The sequence below is a fragment of the Rhincodon typus genome, chromosome 9 (assembly GCF_021869965.1).
Source record: "Rhincodon typus isolate 14 chromosome 9, sRhiTyp1.1, whole genome shotgun sequence".
NCBI lineage: Eukaryota > Metazoa > Chordata > Chondrichthyes > Orectolobiformes > Rhincodontidae > Rhincodon > Rhincodon typus.
This window is the reverse complement of record NC_063340.1, coordinates 51545320-51565353: the sequence shown is the minus strand read 5'-3', so window position 1 is coordinate 51565353 and position 20034 is coordinate 51545320. Positions and strand designations below refer to the sequence as shown.

The 20034-nt window shown below is 40.9% G+C and overlaps 1 protein-coding gene across 1 annotated transcript in view; it reads right to left on the bottom strand.

Moving 5' to 3' along the window:
* vash2 (vasohibin 2) overlaps positions 1–20034 on the bottom strand; it is a 100182-nt gene that overhangs the window by 27786 nt on the left and 52362 nt on the right. The window contains exon 4 of the mRNA XM_020512000.1: positions 6970–7044. Within this exon, the coding sequence (XP_020367589.1) occupies positions 6970–7044 (75 nt within the window). The remainder of the gene's footprint in view (positions 1–6969; positions 7045–20034) is intronic.

The window sequence follows — 20034 nt, the reverse complement described above, 5'->3', positions numbered from 1 at the left end:
GGTATCTCAGATTCTCCAGCATCAGCAGTTCCTATTATCTCTTAGTTCAAATTATTTTCTTTTCCAATGGTACAGGGCACATTCAAGGAGTCTCTAATCATTTTCTACGGAAAGCATTTGATTTTAAAAAAAAGCTACTTTTAATGTAGGGTTTTAGAAAGCATAGGCTAAAAATTTTTAAAAGACATTCTTGTTTTAAAGTATAAGTTCACGATATGGGATTACTCCATTTTAAGTTGTAGATACCTCCCTGGAAACATATTATCACCATAGAAGCAGTACAGTGGCCCAGTGGTTAGCACTGCTGCCTCACAGCACTAGGCACCTGAGTCTGATTCCACCCTCGGGCAACTGACTGTGTGGAGGTTGCACGATCTCTCCACGTCTGTGTGCGTTTCCTCCAGGTGCTCCGGTTTCCTACCACAGTCCAAAGATGTGCAGGCTAGATGGATTGGCCATGCTAAATTGCCCATAATGTCTAGGGACGTGTAGGTTGTGTTGATTAGCCATGGGAAATACAGGGATAGGGTAGGGGCATGTGTCTGGGTGGGATGCTCTTTGGAGGGGTGGTGTGGGCTCGATGGACCAAATGGCCTGATTCCACACTGTAGAGATTCTATGATTCATTACTTCATACAACATATCCAACGCACGATCTCCCACCCAGAAATGAAAGAAAGAAAACACAAAGTAAATGCATGTTCCAGAACAGTGATGCAGTAAAGAACCAAAAAGAATAGATTCTGTTTCTCCTGTTTGCTCTCAAATAAAGCTACATTTCCAAAATACAGTCAGTATATTTTTGCAAGATCAATTTCCTCTGCACTCACTCATGTTTCTTGCCTTAAAATGGCCTGCTTGCCTGTGCTAATCTTTCTCATGTTTCACGCAGACACTAACTATCCAAACAACTAAGAAATAAAATTTTTATACCTGGTTCCCAACTACTTTCTAACATAGTGGGTAGCACTTAAATAAATTGGTCGTAATTTTTTAACAGCTAAATAATGAAACAATTTTATTTGGGACTACTTAAAATTGGGTGTAGCTCTATAACCACATGTAAAATGAATCAATAATTACTCAGAAAAACAGCATCACAGTATTAATTTTTTCATAATTCCATAGGGCTGCATTTAGTTCAAGTTCAAGCTTACATGGAACACACAAGTCTTTCATCAAAATGTTTCTGTTGGGAGCTGGGAACCCTGCTTTTAAAAATATATTTCAAGTGATGTGAGGAGCAACACGTATACGCATGTGCACAAAACACACTGTACTTTCTGAGAGCCCAAGGTTTATAACTATGTTTAGTCTAAGCTAGATATTTGACTTAAAAAGTGGTAATTTGTCATTGGAATGCCAAGACTACTTGCTTTCAACTCCACCAAACTCTCACAACAGCTGTAAAAGTGATAGAATTGCCAAAGACTGCATTCCATGCATTCATGAAATAACTGTAATTTAAAGTCAGACAAAGGAAACCACATATCTAATTTACTTGCTGTAATGATCTAACAGTGGTAACAAATAATAACAAGGTTTATTGACAGTGAATGGAAAGATCTTTGCTTCTGACCCTGTCAATACGCTCTACCAATCAACAAGAGCACTATGTTCAGTTCTGGGCTCTGTCCGTCAGGAAGGATATATTGTCTTTTGAGGGGATACACTGAAGAATTCCTATTTAATGATTCATGAATTGTAAATAGTTATTGTTATTTGTAAGGGGAAGTCACTTAATTGAAGAAAAAGGGGATATTGTGGTGCACCTTTAAGTGTTCATCATATAAATTATTAGAGGGAAATGATGCAATGTATCATGCGATTCAGATTTAGTTTTAGTTTGTTCTAATGAAATTACCAATTTAATACGTGTACAAGTTCTCTGACTGTGTAATACAGCTAGCAACTTCTCAAATTCTAAATAAAAAAAACCTACATATTTTTATTTTAACCAATCCCTTATGCATGGTTGGTGCTTTGATATTTCTCTACTAAATTAGCATAAGGAAAAGACTCGCACAACAGCACTAGATATTAATGGACGTTCAGAGATGCAGATGCAAAAGTTTAGGATGGTAAAGTCAGAGGTTCAACAATAAATGGGTGATTTATAATGGTGGTGATGGGCATTTCACCAACCAGCTAGACAGCCTCACACCACCTCTTTTCTGCAAGGGCCATTAAGTACCACTAAGACACAAGTGGGCAGCAGCTCACCATCCCTGGGATCAAAGATGCTGTGTGCAGGCTGGAAACTCTTTATTGCATGGTATTACCACTAAGGAAGCTACTGATACACCCACCCAAGGCTTAGGATCACTGATGGAGCCAGGCGGGAGAGAGTGATGACAGAAGGGGGTCATCGGGGTGTGGGGGTGAAGGGAGCCAGCAGCAATGCCATGGGTGGCTCTCAACAGGCTTTAATGGGTAGAGAACTGGTTTGCAGATGGGAAGCAGAGAGTTGAAATAAACAGATATTTTTCAGAGTGACAGGCAGTGATGAGTGGCTGTCACAGGGTTCAATCATGGGACCACAGTTGTTCAAAACAGACATTAATGATTTGAACAAAGGAATTGAATGCGAAGTCTCTAAATTTGCAGATGACACTAAGCTGGGTGGCAGCTTGTGCTGTGAGGAGGATGCTAAGAGGCTGCAGGGTGACTTGGACAGACTGGCTGAGTGGGCAAATATTTGTCAAATGCAATATAATGTGGATAAATGTGAGGTTATCCTATCCACCTCAATGGCAAAAACAGGCAAGCAGATTATTATCTGAATAGTGGCAGTTTAGGAAAAGGTGAGGTGCAACAAGACCCGGGTGTTGTGGTGGAACAGTCGCTGAAGGTTGGCATGCAGGTGCAGCAGGTGGTGAGGAAAGCTAATGGCATGTTGGCTGTCATATCAGAATAAGCATGTGTTGCTGTTATACAGGGCCTTGGTGAGGCCACACTTTGAGTATTGTGTGCAGTTTTGGTCTCCTAGTCTAAGGAAGGACATTCTTGCTATTGAGGGAGTCCAGTGAAGGGTCATCAAACTGATTTCTGAAATGGCAGGTCTGACATATGAGGAAAGACTGGATCGACTGGGCTTGTAGTCGCTGGAATTTAAAAGAATGAGGGGTGTCCTATAGAAACATATAAAATCCTGATGGGACTGGACAGATTAGATTCAGGAATAATGTTCTCGATGTTGGGGAAGTCCATAACTAGGGGTCCCTGTCTATGAATAAGGGGTAAACCATTCAGGACTGAGATGAGGAAGTATTTATTCATTCAGAGAGTTGTGAACCTGTGGAATTCTCTCCCACAGGAAGCTGTTGGGGCCAGTTCGTTAGCTATATTCAAGAGGGAGCTGGATGTGGCCTTTGTGGCTAAAGGATTCAGGGGGTATGGAGAGAGGGTGGGAATAGGATACTGAAATTGCATGATTAGCCACGATCGTATTGAATGGTAGTGCGGGCTTGAAGGGCCGAATGGCCTACTCCTGCACCTATTTTCTATGTTTCTATGTAATCAGGCATAGAATGCCTTTGATTGAAGGACTTCCCACCCAACATGCCAAATGCCCTGCCAGCTATTGGGTAAATTACAGCAACAGTGGAATCAGGCCCAGGGTCTCAACTGGTGGCAGAAGGGCAAGGTCATCCATGAGATTTCCCACTGCAGAATTCATCAATGCAGTGGCAGCAAGGCAGTGGGTCCCTACCCATCACTCTTCCTGCCTGATTAAATGCCCCCAACCCCTAAACCTGCCACATTCCATTTTACCCAATCATAAATGAGAGAGTTGGAAATTTGAAGCAAAATCAATCAACTTCTCCTTGCAGTCAGAGTGAGATCGGAAGCAGCTGCCTTTGGCCAATATCTTCAAACATTTTATGGAAGACAGAGTTGAGACAGAAGATGACAATTCAGGAGCCGGACTCCTGGCTAAGTTTTGTTTGATTGTTTCTGGTTTAGCAACACTAAATTCACGGGCGTTGTACCCTTCCCCCAGCCACTTCTCAGACCACATCAAAAGACAAAATAGGAACTGAATGTTGTATTTTTATAATATTCATGTCTGTATTACATCAGATGGTGAATTATCCACTGTCCATTGTATCATGGAGACCTCAAATATCCAACATTGTAATGGTAAGGTCCATCAGCCTAGCTCATTTCTTTAAATGGAAACTTGAGGTAATATAGTGGGACATCAAAATCTTTTTCAGCTTAAAAATAGATTTAAAAATTCACATTTACATCAGATCTGTAGTGTAGCTAATTTGCAGATCAGGTGGAAGATCATCTCTTGTAGGTGAGATTGTTTGCTGACAGTATATGGTGCAGAGTAACAGACATACCACATCAATTGTGTACAATAAACTTTCTGATCTGGACATGTTATCATCCCCTGCTCTCCATGTCACATACAGAGCAAGTTATTGGTGTGATTTTATTTCCAATCTCCAAGGAACAGCTTCTTCCTGTTTGTTATCAGACTGATGAATGGACTCTGTAGTCTCAAATAATGCTGATCCTGCTAACGTTGATCTCGCCTAGCATGCGCCCTGTAACCTGTATGCCTCTAAGTCTTTTTGATCTGTACATCCTTGCTTACTATGATCTGCCTGTACTACTTGTAATCAAAGCTTTTCACTGTACATTGGTACATGTGATAATCACTCAATCAATCAGTCAAACTCCTAAATTTGGTGATCAGCTTTATTTTAAATATTTTACCACACACGCTAAAATAATATTGTTCATAATACCTAGACTCAAAGTGCCTTATGTGCACTTGTACTGTTCACTGTATACCTTTCAGCTTTTAGTTCACCATGAAGTAAAAATTGCAATGTGACTGCAGATTTGTCTCAGTTCCACATGTCCCATTGGCTGTGAGCTCATTGGAGGCAGTGGCCTTGCAACACTGGAGGAACGAAAAGGTTCCACAATAACCGCAACTATTGCAAATCTTAATTTGAAAAAGTTAAAATTTAAAAAGGGTCTACAGTCCTTCCTAACATATCAAGACTGGGCTGGGAAGTGAGGAACACAAATCACTGCTCCCATTCACATGCTAACAGAAGTTTTCTGTCGAATGGTAATTGCATTGTGAAGAATAATTACAATCGCCAATTGGTTTTACGTCACACATACAACAGAGAGCTATTGACACTAACCAAAGTCATGAATTTCACAATCAAAATTTCATCCCAAAAATAATGACTGGAAGAGACCCATGTCCCACAAGTGAAATGACAATACAATGGGGCATCATAGCTGTTAACAGATTAAAAACTAAAGATTACAGATTAAAGATTAATTAAATATTAAGAAATCAGCTTTTCATCAACTATTCTATACTGCACCAGTTGCCATGTATCGCTTTGACTGGGGATTTTTTTTTCCTTCCTGTGAAAGTCTCAACTAACATACTAGAATGGATGTTATGAATTTCACATCCAACACTGAGTTTCATGGACTGTGAGTGCTTATTGACAACCCTAAAAGAGGTGAGTAAACCCTGTGGGATTTTCCATGCATTTAGCTAAAAGGAAAGAAAATCCTGAAAAGTCCACCAAACTCCCAAACTGAATTCCCAGCATGCCCCAGGATTTGTAAGGCTACACACCGGACGTGAAAATTCTTCAAATCTATGCTACAACATCCAGTAAAGATCAGAATGAATTAACATCAGGAGCAAAGGAACAACAAAACCTAAACCAAGATGATTGAGATAACACCGTGTAGAGCTGGATGAACACAGCAGGCCAAGCAGCATCAGAGGAGCAGGAAGGCCTACGTTTCGGGCCTAGATCCTTCTTCAGAAATGGGGCAGAAGGGTCTAGGCCCGAAACGTCAGCCTTCCTGCTCCTCTGATGCTGCTTGGCCTGCTGTGTTCATCCAGCTCTACACGGTGTTATCTCAGATTCTCCAGCATCTGCAGTTCCTACTATCGAAGATGATTGACCTTGGCTTACAATGCTGTAGAGGTTAAAGATAACCTTTAACAAAACACTGTCAGACCACTTCTGAACATATGAATCTCAGTGGATGAAACATTCAGTGCTCAAACAAAGCTCAATTCCTTGTGTTTTCTTCAAATGCTGTACACATGCTCGTGTTAGCTGATCACATAAACTTTAATGGGACTCATCAAGTATCGTGGCTCTTCATCCCACAGCTTTGCACATGGAGACTACAATGAATGAAACCTCTTCAGTGAGTACGGCGAATGGGATGAGATGAAATGATGAATAGATATTACCACATCTAACTGGTGTAGGTTGGTCCAATTTATTGGTCATGGAGTCTACAATCTTTGTTAGGTTACCAAGAGCTTAATTAAATCATAATGCAAGGTTTATTTTCCATCACCACTCCCATAAATTCTTCAGGGGTAAAACTCTGAAGTTGACCTCAAAGCAATGGCGACTAAATATTGATATTGATTGTGGCATGGTTGCAATTCTTACCAGTAAATAATGAGAAAGGTCAATTCATAATTCAGCTAAGGAAATGTAGATTGAAAGTAATGCGTTTTACTTTAGGGGAATCAAATTGTCAAACAAAGCTCTAAATCATCCAATATTTTGTAGATCATGCATCACTTTTTGTGAATATTGAATCTTTTTCTCTCTTGCCTTTTATGTTTAGATAAAATCTATCGCAGTCAGTCGAGAGTTAAAACTTTAATCTATCCAAGCTTTTCTAAGCAGCTGGCAGTTGACCCAATTTAAATGACTTGATGATAATCGATGGAACAAAATGAAGTCTTGCGTAAATATTTCATATTCCTGGCTTCTTGCACAGGAATTCTCCTTAGGTCTCCTAGCAACAGGACTGCCTGACATGACCTTCCTTCGAATTTAATATCAATTTTCATAGACCTAGTGCATGGATTATTACATTTAATGAATATTTAGCAAACAAAATGACTCAGAAAAGCCAAGTAAACCTATCAAATAAGGATACATTCCAAGAATCACAGCTTCAAGGCATTTAATTGGCAATGATTCACGAGTCATTTCTCTGGCTGTGTCCATTAACCTAAGGAGTACAGGAAGAGGAAAATAATTAGCATCAGCAAAAATAAACAAATGCTTCAAATAGGTAGTAAACAAAAAAAAACTAAGCATTATCTGCAGCTTTGACATTTTCTCCGTTCTCTACAAGAGATTAAAACTGGCAATGCTTACGCAAAATAACAAGCTGAATAGATAAATGGCATGCAGTTCAGTTCCAAGGGTAACCAGTAATGGAAAACAATAATTCCTGCACAGTTATGAATAAAACAGAAAATAACTTGGATTTACCTTCAACCTCAGCAGAATATTCCAAAGTATTTTACAGCCAATTTGTTACTTTTGAAATGCCATCACTCCTGCCATGCAGGGAAGCATGGCTGTTAATTTGCACACAGCAAGATCCCACAAATAACACTGTGATATAAGCCCACTTAACCTGTTCTTAGAACACTGGTTGAGATATAAATGTTCGACAGGATGCCTCTTCAGAGCATGCCAATGGACCTTTTCTGGCAAATGGAGCCTCAATTTAACATTTCATCCAAAAGATAGCACCTACAACGTTCTCTCTGTCCTGCTCTTATTGATAGTCAAGGAATTGTACTCAAGTCCTGGAGTGGGGCTAGAAACTTCTAATTGTAGAATTCAGGCCAATCCACCAACAGAGCTACCCTGATACAATGTGCTTGTTTTACACTTGCTCAAGTTCTCTTTCCATTAAAATCAGGCAGGTTGAAACTTGGGGGCTCCACCAGCTAATGTTTGTCTGCTGGTGGATGGGTACTTTTGAACCATGGCCCTATGTCAACATTTAAGATCAAACTGGATAGGCGGATAACAAAAAAAGCTAAGAGAATGGGAAGACAAATGTGACTGGGATTATTTACTTACGGGATGGTAAATACGGAAACAGTGGTGGGTTGAATGGCCCGTTTCTCTTGTCTAACATCTACATATTTCTCTGCACCCAAGGGCAAATCAGATTGGAAACTGTCACATAACCGACATAATAACATGAGTGGCATAAATCCAGATGCTATTTTGAAATTATTTGTCTGAAATCAATAATCAACATTTGCGCTGGGTCATAAATTTGTTGATTAATTAAAACAAAGCCACCAGACAGGCACTACATGTGTCAATCCCCATTTCAATTTACTTATTTCAAGAAGTTGGATTAACTGACCCTGGCTAGAGTCATTTTCACAGTGACCAAAATGTAACATTCTAAAAGCAACAATGTTGGGATTCTAATTACATGAGTAAGAGTTATAAAAATCCAGCAGGACCATATGCAGTACCATTGGGTCTTGCCTTCTTCTGCCAAAATTGCACATTATTCCAGGATTATCTTAGAATGCAAAGGTAAATCATGATTTATTTTGTCCATTGCAAGCGAAAACCAATCTCCCATAGCTCCTTCACTTCTAACATCGCTTGTGTCAAGCTTGTGGACTTCTTTACCATGATGATCTGCCTTCCACTAGCTCATCAAGCTGTATTTATTCTGAAGAGTGCCCGGTCTACCCCTAAACTCACATTAATCTCCAGTTTCTTCTGCATTTCCCTCACGTTCTTGTCAAGCTCATCTTGCAATGATAACCACTTTCTTCTTCACCGAACATATTCACGACTGCTCAATATATCAATCCATGACTAGGATGAGGGAAGTGAATGTGCTGTTGCCAAGTTTGCAATGGCACAAAAATAGATGGGTTGCCACACAAAGAAAGAGAGTCCAGAGGGATATAAACACATTGAGTTAGTGAGAAAAAACCTGGCAGATGTAATGCATTATTTAGGTAAATGTGAGATTATGCCCTTTGCCAGGAAGAAAAGAAGTGCTGAATATTATTTAAATGGAGAAATACCATAGCAGGTTGAAGCAGGAAGGGAATTGGGGGTTCCGAGTGCATGAATCACAAAAGTTCAGCGGGTACTTGGGAAGGTAAATGGACTGTTGGCCTTTATTTCAAAGGGAGTGGTGTATAAATACAGAGATTTTATAGAGTCATACAGCATAGAAACAAACCCTTCAGTCTGACGAGTCCATGCCAACAATGTTCTCAAACTAAACTAGTCCCACCTGCCTGTATTTGGCCCATGTCCCTCCAATCCTTTCCTACTCCTGTACTTATCTAAAAGCTTTTTGAACATTGTAACTGTACCTGCATCTACCACTTCCTCCGGCAGTTCATTCTACATACCAACCACTCTCTGTGTAAAATAATTTGACTCTCATGTCCTTTTTTAAATCTTTCTCTTCTCACCTTAAAAATATGCCCCTCCCCTAGTTTGAACTCACCCACTTTAGGGAAAAGACCTTTGCTATTCACCTCATCTATGCCCCTCATGATTTTATAAACTTCTATAAATCTTTCTCTTCTCAACTTAAAATTGTGCTCCCTAGTCCTAAAAACCCCATCCAAGGGAAAAGGCAACTACCATTAACAATACCTCTCATTATTTTATAAAGTTCTATAAGGTTACCTCTCAACCTCCAATGAAAAAAGTCCCAGCCTATCTAGCCTCTCTTTATAACTCAAACTCTCCATTTCTGGCAACATCCTGGTAAATCTTTTCTGAACCCTCTCCAATTTAATAATACTCTTCCTATAACAGGGTGACCAGAACTACACACATTGCTCCAGAAGTGGCCTCACCAACGTCCTGTACAACCTCAACATGACAACCCAACTTCTATACTCAAAGGTCTGAGCAATGAAGGAAAGCTTGCTAAATGCCTTCTTAACTATCTTGTTGACCTGTGATGCAAATTTCAAAGAATTGTATACCTGAACCCCTAGATCTTTCTGTTCTACAACACCACTCAGGACCCTACCATTAACTGTATAAGTCCTGCCCTTGTTCGTTTTACCAAAATTTATCCAAATTAAATTCCTTCTAGCACTCCTCAACGCATTGACGCAATTGATGAAGATAGCTTTGTAATCTTCGATAACCTTCTTCACAGTCCACTATACCACCAACTTTAGTGTCATTGGCAAAATTACTAACCTTACATAGAACACAGAACATAGAACAGTACAGCACAGTACAGGCCCTTCGGCCCACGATGATGTGCCGAACTTTTACCCTAAACCTAAGGTCTATCTAACCTCCACCCCTACCTTATACTATCATCCATATGCCTGCCTAATGGCCGCTTAAATGCCCCTAATGAGGCCAACTCCACTACCCTCTCCAGCAATGCATTCCACGCCCCTACCACTCTCTGAGTAAAGAACCTACCTCTGACGTCTCCCCTATGTCTACCTCCACTCAGTTTAAAACTATGCCCCCTCGTAATAGCTACCTCCACCCTAGGAAGAAGTCTTTGACTGTCCACTCTATCTATACCTCTGATCATTTTGTACACTTCTATCAAGTCACCTCTCATCCTTCGTCGTTCTAAAGAGAAAAGCCCTAGCTCTCTCAACCTTTCCCCGTAAGACCTTCCCTCCATTCCAGGCAACATCCTGGTAAATCTCCTCTGCACCTTTTTCCAACGCTTCCACATCTTTCTTGTAATGAGGCGACCAGAACTGGACACAATAGTCCAGGTGTGGCCGAACCAGGCTTTTGTACAGCTGGAGCATAACTTCACGGCTCTTGAACTCAATCCCTCTATTAATGAAAGCTAACACACCATACGCCTTCTTAACAACTCTATCCACCTGGGTGGCAGCTTTCAGGGAACTGTGGACATGAACCCCAAGATCCCTCTGCTCCTCCACACTGCCGAGAATCTTTCCGTTAACCCTGTATTCTGCTTTCAAGTTTGTCCTTCCAAAATGAATCACCTCACACTTTTCAGGGTTAAACTCCATCTGCCACTTCTCAGCTCAGCTCTGCATCCTATCAATATTCCTTTGTAACCTAGAACAGCCCTCCGCACCATCCACAACTCGAACCACCTTTGTATTGTCCGGGAACTTACTAATCCACCCTTCCACTGCTACATCCAAATCATTTACAAAAATCACAAATAGAAGAGGATCCAGAACAGATCCTCAAGTGGTACACCACTCGTAACTGAGCACCATGTTGAATATTTTCCGTCCACTACCACCCTTTGTCTTCTAAGGGTCAGCCAATTTTGAATCCAATCTGCCACATTTCCCCCTATCCCATGCCTCCTTACCTTCTGCATGAGCCTACCATGGGGAACCTTATCAAACGCCTTACTTAAATCCATGTATACCACATCCACTGCTCTACCTTCATCCATGTGTTTGGTCACCTCTTCAAAGAATTCAGTAAGGTTTGTGAGGCATGATCTACCCCTCACAAATCCATGCTGACTATCACGAATCAAACTGTGCCTATCCAAGTGATCATAAATCCTATCTCTCAGAGCCCTTTCCAATAATTTGCCCACCACTGAAGTAAGACTAACTGGCCTGTAATTTCCGGGGTTATCCCTGTTCCTTTTTTTTGAACAAGGGAATGATGTTTGCCACTCTCCAAACTTCCGGCACTATACCCATGGACAGTGAGGACGAAAAGATCATCGCCAAAGGCCCTGCGATCTCTTCCCTCACTTCCCATAGAATCCTTGGATAAATCCCATCAGGCCCGGGCACTTATCTATCTTCAAGTTCCTCAAAATTCCTAGTACATCTTCCTTACTAACATCCACCTCTCTAGCCTACCAGCCTGTTTCACACTGTCCTCCCCTACAACTAGGTCCCTCTCAGTTGTGAATACCGAAGAAAAGTATTCATTAAGGACCTCTCCTATCTCTTAAGGCTCCGTACACAAATTCCCTTTACAATCCTTGATTGGCCCTACCCTTTTTCTGGTCATTCTCTTATTCCTCATGTACGTATCAAAAGCCTTGGAGTTTTCCTTGATCCTATCTGCCAAGGTGTTCTCATGTCCCCTTTTAGCTCTCCTAAGCCCTTTCTTCAGCTCCTTCCTGGCTAACTTGTATCCATCTAGAGCCTTTTCTGATCCTTGTTTCCTAAACCTTATATAAGCATCCTTCTTCCTCTTGACCTCTCTCGAGAACCAAGGCTCCCTCACTCGACCGCATCTTCCCTGCCTGCTAGGGACAAACATATCGAGCACACGCAGTATGCATTCCTTAAACAATCTCCACATTTCTATAGTGCTCTTCCCTGACAGCATCTGTTCTCATTTTATGTTACCCAGTTATTGCCTAACAGAATTATAATTACCCTTCCCCCAATTATAAACCTTACCCTGCTGTATGTACCTATCCTTTTCCATGAGTATTGTAAAAGTAACAGAGTTATGATCACTACCGCCAAAATGCTTTCCTACCAACAGGTCTAACACTTGGCCCAGTTCATTGCCAAGCACCAAATCCAAAGTAGCCTCTCCTCGTGTTGGTCTATCTACATACTGTGTCAGGAATCCTTCCTGAACGCACTGGACAAAATCCATTTCATCTAGACTATTACAACTAAAACGTTTCCAATCAATATTTGGAAAGTTAAAGTCACCCATGACTACAACTGTAACTTCTGCACCTTTCTAGTATCTGCCTCCCAATCCGCTCCTCCACTTCTCTGCAACTATTAGGGGCTCTGTAAAAAATCCCCAACAAAGTGACTGCTCCTTTCGTGTTCCTGATCTCAACCCAAACTGACTCAGCAGACATATCATTCTCAAACTGCCTTTCAGTAGCTGATTTACTAGCTCTGACTAGCAATGCCACTCCACCACCTCTTTTGCCACCGTCCCTATTTCTCTTAAAGCATCTAAATCCCGGAACTTCCAACAACCATTCCTGTCCCTGAGCTACCCAAGTTTCTGTGATGGCCACAGTATTGTAGTTCCAAGTACTGACCCATGCTCTAAGTTCATCCACCTTATTTCATATATTACCTCATATATTCTCATCCAAATCATTTATAATAATGACAAACAAAGTGGATTCAGTACCAATCCCTGTGGAACACTGCTGGTCAGAAGCCACCAGTCTGAAAAATAACCCTCCTCCACCAATACCCTCTGTTTCCAACCAAAAAGCCAATTTTGTACCCAATTAGCAAGCTCGCCCTAAATCCCATGTGACCCAACTTTATTAATTAGTACCATGTAGCACATTATCAAAGGCTTTACTAAAGTCCAAGTAAACAACATCTACCACTCTGCCCTCATCAATCTTTTTGGTTACTTCCTCAAAAACTCAATCAAGTTTGTGAGACACGATTTCCCTCGCACAAAACCACGCTGACTATCCTTAATTAGTCCTTACCTCTCCAAATGCATGTAAATCCTACCTTTCAGAATCACCTCCAACAACTTACCCACCACTGATGTCTATAGTTCCCAGGCTTCTCCTTACAGCCTTTCTCAAATAAAGGTACAACATTAGCCACCCTCCAGTCCTTCGGCATCTCACCTGTGGTTATAGATGATACAAATATTTCTGCTAGAGGCTCCGTAATTTCCTCCCTAACTTCCCACATGTCCTGGAATATACTTGAGCGTATAAAGCTATGCAAGGCACTACTCAGGCCACATCTGGAATACTACGAACAGTTGTGGTCCCCTTATATAAGGAAAAGGGTACTAGCGTTGGAGGCAGTCCAGAGAAAGTTCACTATGTTAATCTCAGGTATGGAGGGATTTTCTTATGAGCAGAGGTTGAGTATGTTGGTCCTGTACTCAATGCAGTTTAGAAGAATGAAAGGAGACCTTATTGAAGCATATGAGACTCTTACGGGGCTTGACAGGATAGATGCTGTTTAGCCTTGCTCATGTGTGTAGGACCACAGTATATAATTTCAGAGTAAGGGGTTATGGAGATAAGGAGGGTTATTTTCTCTCAGAGGGTGGCAAAACTGTGAAATTTGTTACTGCAGAGGGCTACAGAGGTGGGTCATTAAGTATATTCAAGGCTAAGATAGGTAGATTTTTAATCAGTAGGGACATGAAAGTTTATGGGTGAAAGGCAGGAAAGTGGAGTTGAGAGGATCGTCAGGTTATCCATGATTACATGGATGGCAGAGCAGAACTAATGGGCCCAAATTGCCTACTTCTGCTCCTACATCATATAGTCTCATAACTTTCCTTCCAGGCTCCCATGCTAACTGGTTTTATCAAAACTTTCCATTTCATGTAGTGTTTCCCTTTTTCTTCCAATGTGCCATCATCATACCTACACAAAAAAGAACCTTGACCTCACAGTCCTTGCAAAGTTATATCTCATCCTTGAATCCGTTTTTCTCTCTAAACTCCATTCACACCTTGTCATCTCCCAAATTGGTGCCTGTATTTTTACAGAACTCTACATTTGAAACTCTTCAAAAAGGTTCCGCTGCTGCCAAAGTATCTTAACAAATCACACAGGACAAACCATGTGACTATAAGTACATTTTCCCTCCTTGTCCTGCTCAATCAGTCTGCAGTCTTTGAATGCTTAGCCACATTATACTCTTCCAAGTCTTTGTATTATTGTCCAGCTGGCTGAAACTACTTTCATCTGGTTCCATTCTTTAGTGATCTAGTCATTGCCAGAGAATCATTTATAACAGCTTCTCTTCTTGCTCTTAAACCATTATTACTGTATCCCTTAGGGAACCATTCCTGGCCCCCTCTTCTCATTTACATGCTGTCCCTTGCCATACCATCTGAAATCAGAGTCTTAGTTTCAATTTGGCTGCTGGAGACACCCAGCTCCACCTCACAAACTCTATCCTCAATCCCTCCATTGTCTCCAGATTACGAAACTGCTTCTCCAATGTGTAGTATTCAATTAGCAGAAGTGTCCATTAATTAAATATCACAAACACCAAAGCCAAGGCTTTCAGACCTCACTATAAAATTCCACAGCCACCATTCCATTCCTCTCCCTAGAATGGTCCAAGATTGACCTGGTCTTTTATTTTCACCTTTGCCTCATATTTGATCCCAAGATAAGTTTCTGACCATATAGTCAACACCATCACAAGAACTGCCTATTTCCACCTCTATAACACACCTGATTCTACCTTAGCTTGTGCTCATCTGCTGCTGAAACTCTCAATCATGTTATTGTTATTTCTAGACTTGATTATACCAACACACTGCAGGCTACCTTTCCATATTCTAATCTCCATAACCTCGAAGTAATCAAGAACTGTCCACGTCCTTACTTAAACCAGTTTCCCATTTGCCTGTGTTTGCTGATCGATATTGATGCTGGGTTAAGCATTACCTTGGTTTAAAATTAATTCTTCCTTTTCAAATGCCTCCTTGGCCATCTATCTTGACATTTATAGCCCTCTCCTGCCACACAAACCTCTAAGGTTTCTACATTGCTCTAATTCTGGCCTTCTATGTATTCCCAATTCAATTGCCCCATGATTGCTGACCATGCTTCCAGTTGCCAAAATGTTAAGGTTTGGAATTCCCTCCCAGCAGCTGTCTGTGTCTCTAACTCACTTTCTGAGGCACTCCTTAAAATTGGGCTTGTTCAACCACTTTCACTACGTGGTTCAATGTCATATTTTTCTTGAAGATATTCATGCGAAACATCTTGAAACACTGTTACATGAAAGGCACTATATAAATACAAATTGTAATTGTTGATATAGTGCATTCTACAAACTGGCTTCTTTCACAAAAGAAAGTTCTTCTATAATAAAGTGGGACTGTTGCATAAACTCAAGAACATTTATGTGAAAACTCATTTTAACTTCATTTCTATAAACTTCCTGGTTTTGAAGCTAATTCCATTGGTCAATCAGGTCACAGGCCAATCTGGAGTTAGCTGAATCTTCCTGGTTTTCTAGTTAATGTGGAAGGGTAACGTGGGATCTCACTTTGAGGTGTAAAAATTAGGTGTGTTTGCTTTGGGCTCGGTATTGTTCCTTTAAAATCAGTCACTGCACAAAAGAACAAAATGAAACTCTATCCCAGCTTCAATCCATACAAATGTGGCAAGGACTACACTGGGGATCTAAAAAGGCAGATTACTAGAAAGTAAGGGCAAATCCATATTATACCATAAGATATAGGAGCTGAATTAGGTCATTCAGCCCATCACGTCAGCTTCACCATTTGGTCATGGCTAATATGTCTCTTAACCTCATTCTCCTATCTTCTCACATGACCCTTGATCCCCTTACCAAACACGTACTTATCTATCTCTGTCTTAAATACACTTAATGACTTGGCCTCCACTGCCCTCTGTGGAAATGAGTTCCACAGATTCACCACCCTCTGGCTGAAGAAATTCCTCCTCATCCCAGTTCTAAAGAGTTGTCGCTTCATTCTGAGGCTGTGCCCTCAGGTCCTAGTCTCTCCTACTAGCGGAAACATCTTCTCCATGTTCATTCTATCCAGGACTTTCAGTATTCTGCATATTTCAATCAGATCCGCCCACGTTCTTCTAAACTCCATCGAGTTCAGACCCTAAGTCCTCAACCACTCCTCATATGACAAGCCCTTCATCGCCGGGATCATTTTTGTGAACCTCCTCTGGATCTCTCCAATACCAGCACACCTTTCCTTCAATACGGGGCCCTAAACTGCTCACAATATTTCAAATGCGGTCTGAGCAGAGCCTTATGCAGCCTTGTCAGTACACCTCTGCTCTTGTACTCTAGCCCTCTTGAAATTAATGCTAACATTGCATTTGCCTTTCTAACTGCAAACTGACCTGGCATATTAACCTTCAGAGGTTCCTGATCTTGATCCTAAGTCCCTTTGAGCTTCAGATTTCTGAAGTCATTCCCATTTAGAAAATAGTCTACACCTCTATCCTTCCTACCAAAGTGCATAACTTCACACTTTCCCATATTGTATTCCATCTGCCACTTCTTTGCCCAATCTCTTAGCCTATCCAAGTCCTTCTGGAGCCTCCCCATTACCTCAACACCAGCTGTCCCTCCACCTATGTTTGTGTCATCTGCGAACCTAGTAACAATGCCCTCAGTTTCTTTGTCCAGACTGTTAAGGGGAAGTTCGAACAATCGTGGTCCCGACACAGAGCCCGCAGGAACTACACTAGTCACTGGCTGCCATCCTTAAAAGACCCCTGCATCCCCACTCTCTACCTTCTGCCAGTCAGCCAATCCATGCCAGTACCTTGCCTCTAACACTATGGGCTCTTATTTAGCAGTATTCTATGCAGCACCTTGTCAAAGGCCTTCTGGTTATCCAAACAAATCATGTCTACTGAATCTCCTTTATCTAACTTGCTCATCATAATATATTTTCCTGAGTAAAATAGCAGTCAATTTGATAATAAGGAACCATCCTTTAGAATAAGTACTGCATTAGATTTCTCACCCTGAAGTTCCATTAATGATGATTTATATTCACATGCAAGGCAACCTGACTTTACATGGTTGTGCTATAAAGATCTTGACAGGTAATCTGCAAGTATAGCCATTGCTCCACTGACCAGAAAATACTCAGGTCAGAACTCTAGAGTTTGTTGCAGTAATACCCAAACTTGGATGAGATGATGGCCTTACGTTGACTGTCACGTAAGAAATCAGTCAAAGGTCTCAAACTAGAAATTAACCTAACTACAATATAAAATACATTGTCCCATGATCAGGAATTCTGAGCAACTGACTTTTCATATTTTAGATATGAAATTCTTGTGGCAGAAGAATGTATCTAATAAATTCCCTTCAATAAGGACCAGAAAGGACACTTGTTAAAGGGACAACTGTAAACCACGGCACAGATTGTTGATGCCAATACAGAATGCATTCAAAAGAATGATTTCTAAAGAAGTTACGTAAAATTTTGGATCCTCACTTTTCACTACAGAAGCCATGAGTTTCAAACTCAGAACCAGGTGTCCTTTAGATTATTCAGCTACTTGAGTTTCTCTGGTAAATTCTTATAACCTGCAGCTTTGTGACTCCCCTGTTGACCTCACTGTACAGCTGAGGGTGAGAGAAATTTTGTGATGCTGTGTTTGAAAAATCAATACAAACCATATTGGACTAATACATGCCCTACCATAACCCGTACCATGAAGTCAAGACTGATACCGAAATCAGAATTTGAACAAAGAGTTAAAAATAGGCGAGATCTGGAACGTGCAATTTTCACATTGGAATTGTGAAGGTGAATAAAATCTCTGCAGCTTTTATTGGCAAAATCAGTGGAAACAAAAGTTTCTGAGCAGCTCATTGAAGCGAGAGATGGTCATTAATCACATGTGCTGTAGTTCCGAGTGACTGGATAAAGATGCGGTATCAAACACTGCAAAATTCACGCTAAGCATAAAAGACACAGGTCTGCATTGCAGTACAATTGCACCTCAGTCTTATCACAGTGCACAGATAGCAAATGATGTTCTCAGGTATCCTATAAAGCTACAACTAAATCTGCAATCACAATTTCACTTTACACCAGACAAATTTGGAAGTTCAGGTGTATATTTTCTTAAGGCTGTGTATGTGGCCCACATTACTGTCATGTGGGGCATCACACACACAAGTGACATCAGAGCGTTATCGTTATACTCTTATTAATTAGAGTGGGTTAGAAATCAGCATAGCGAGAATGAAAAAAAGAGCAAGTCATTCATCTTTGCCTAATGACCCAATTTAATTGAATAATTTGTTTTGTCCATTGGGCATCCCTTGAACAATCACATGAAGGACCAGGAATTTCCCAGTCAGCAGCATTGATGTTGTGATTAATTGCACAGGACTTGTTGTCTTCAGCATGACCTCATCTGGATGACTTTGTGGCAAAAAAAAGTCAAAGAAAGTCAGTTTAGGAGGATGTACAAAAAGCAGTTGGTGGTAAACAGGATTCAATGAGATCACTTGCTCATGTGCATGGAATGGTGACTGCTTGTTGCAACTGTGTTGCAGGTGGATCAGTGCATATGCAGTTGGATCACGGTGGCCATCTTTGAAGGCAAGGCCCTATATTTGAGTTGGTACCTCAGACTCCAATTTATTAAAGCTAGTGTACAGGAACAAAAGGTAATCTAAAAAGGTGATGGCCCTTTTCACAAGGAGTCTGGAGTACAAAGGAGAGATAGTCTCTGTTCAGATGGACAAAACCTTTGTCACTCCAATGCCCATTCAACTTTTGCAAGAATAACATGGGTATTTAATTGATTGAGTTATTAATGTGCCTTTTATTCCCCGGATGTAGAAAGTTGAGGGGTGATCTGATCAATATCATAACCTGTACTGCCGTCATCCTGGCTGAGTGCTGAGTTGATGGCTTTTCTGAGGGTGATCTCAGCTTTTAAATTCCATACATATATTTGTCTTTTAAACACACCAAGTTAAAAATTCAACAGCAACATTTTTTTGTGTCATCAGGACACTGTGTCAGAGCAAATCCTCTCTTAAAATTATTGTAGCATTCCTGAAAAGTATAACGTTGAATGAAGTAAAGCTGTGAGTCGATTTTTCTCATTACAGATACTGTGAAAGCTGTAGTTTGATTCTGTAGAAACTTTCTCATTCGAACAAAATGTTAAAACATTGTACCTCGTAAGTTGAAATACTTTATTTTGGTGCTACATTTCATATTTGTAGAAGAAATAACATTTAAAATAAAATAAGTTTTAAAAAAGAGAAAATATACTGACTCAAACTGCCAGCTCACCACCTCTCCAATGACATCCCTCCAAGCTAGCTACCGCCTCTCCCATTCCTTAGCTCTTTGGTTTTCTGCTTCCCAAACCTTCAGATCACCGCCAAATATGCTTCTGGACACTCTCTTACCGATCCACCCTCCCGCTGAATTGCCTTAAAACCCCTGACGCCACCTCTTCCGAGCCTTTGCAGTGAGTAAATATTGAAGAGGAGTGGCGAGTGACTGGCAGAGCAGCTTTGTGTTATAAGTAAGCTGCAAATTCGGGAGGGAGAGCGAGAGGGAAGGTCCATGGCGATCAGGCAGGTCAGCGAGAAGAAAGGTGGCAGTGACCCAGAAGCCAGCGAGAGGAAAGGTTGGCAGTAATTTGGGAGGATTCAGGAATGGGAAAGGCAGCTATAAAACTGCGCTGATTGGGTCATATGACCCAATGTCAGACCCAGTCAAAAACAATGTTAAAACACTAACA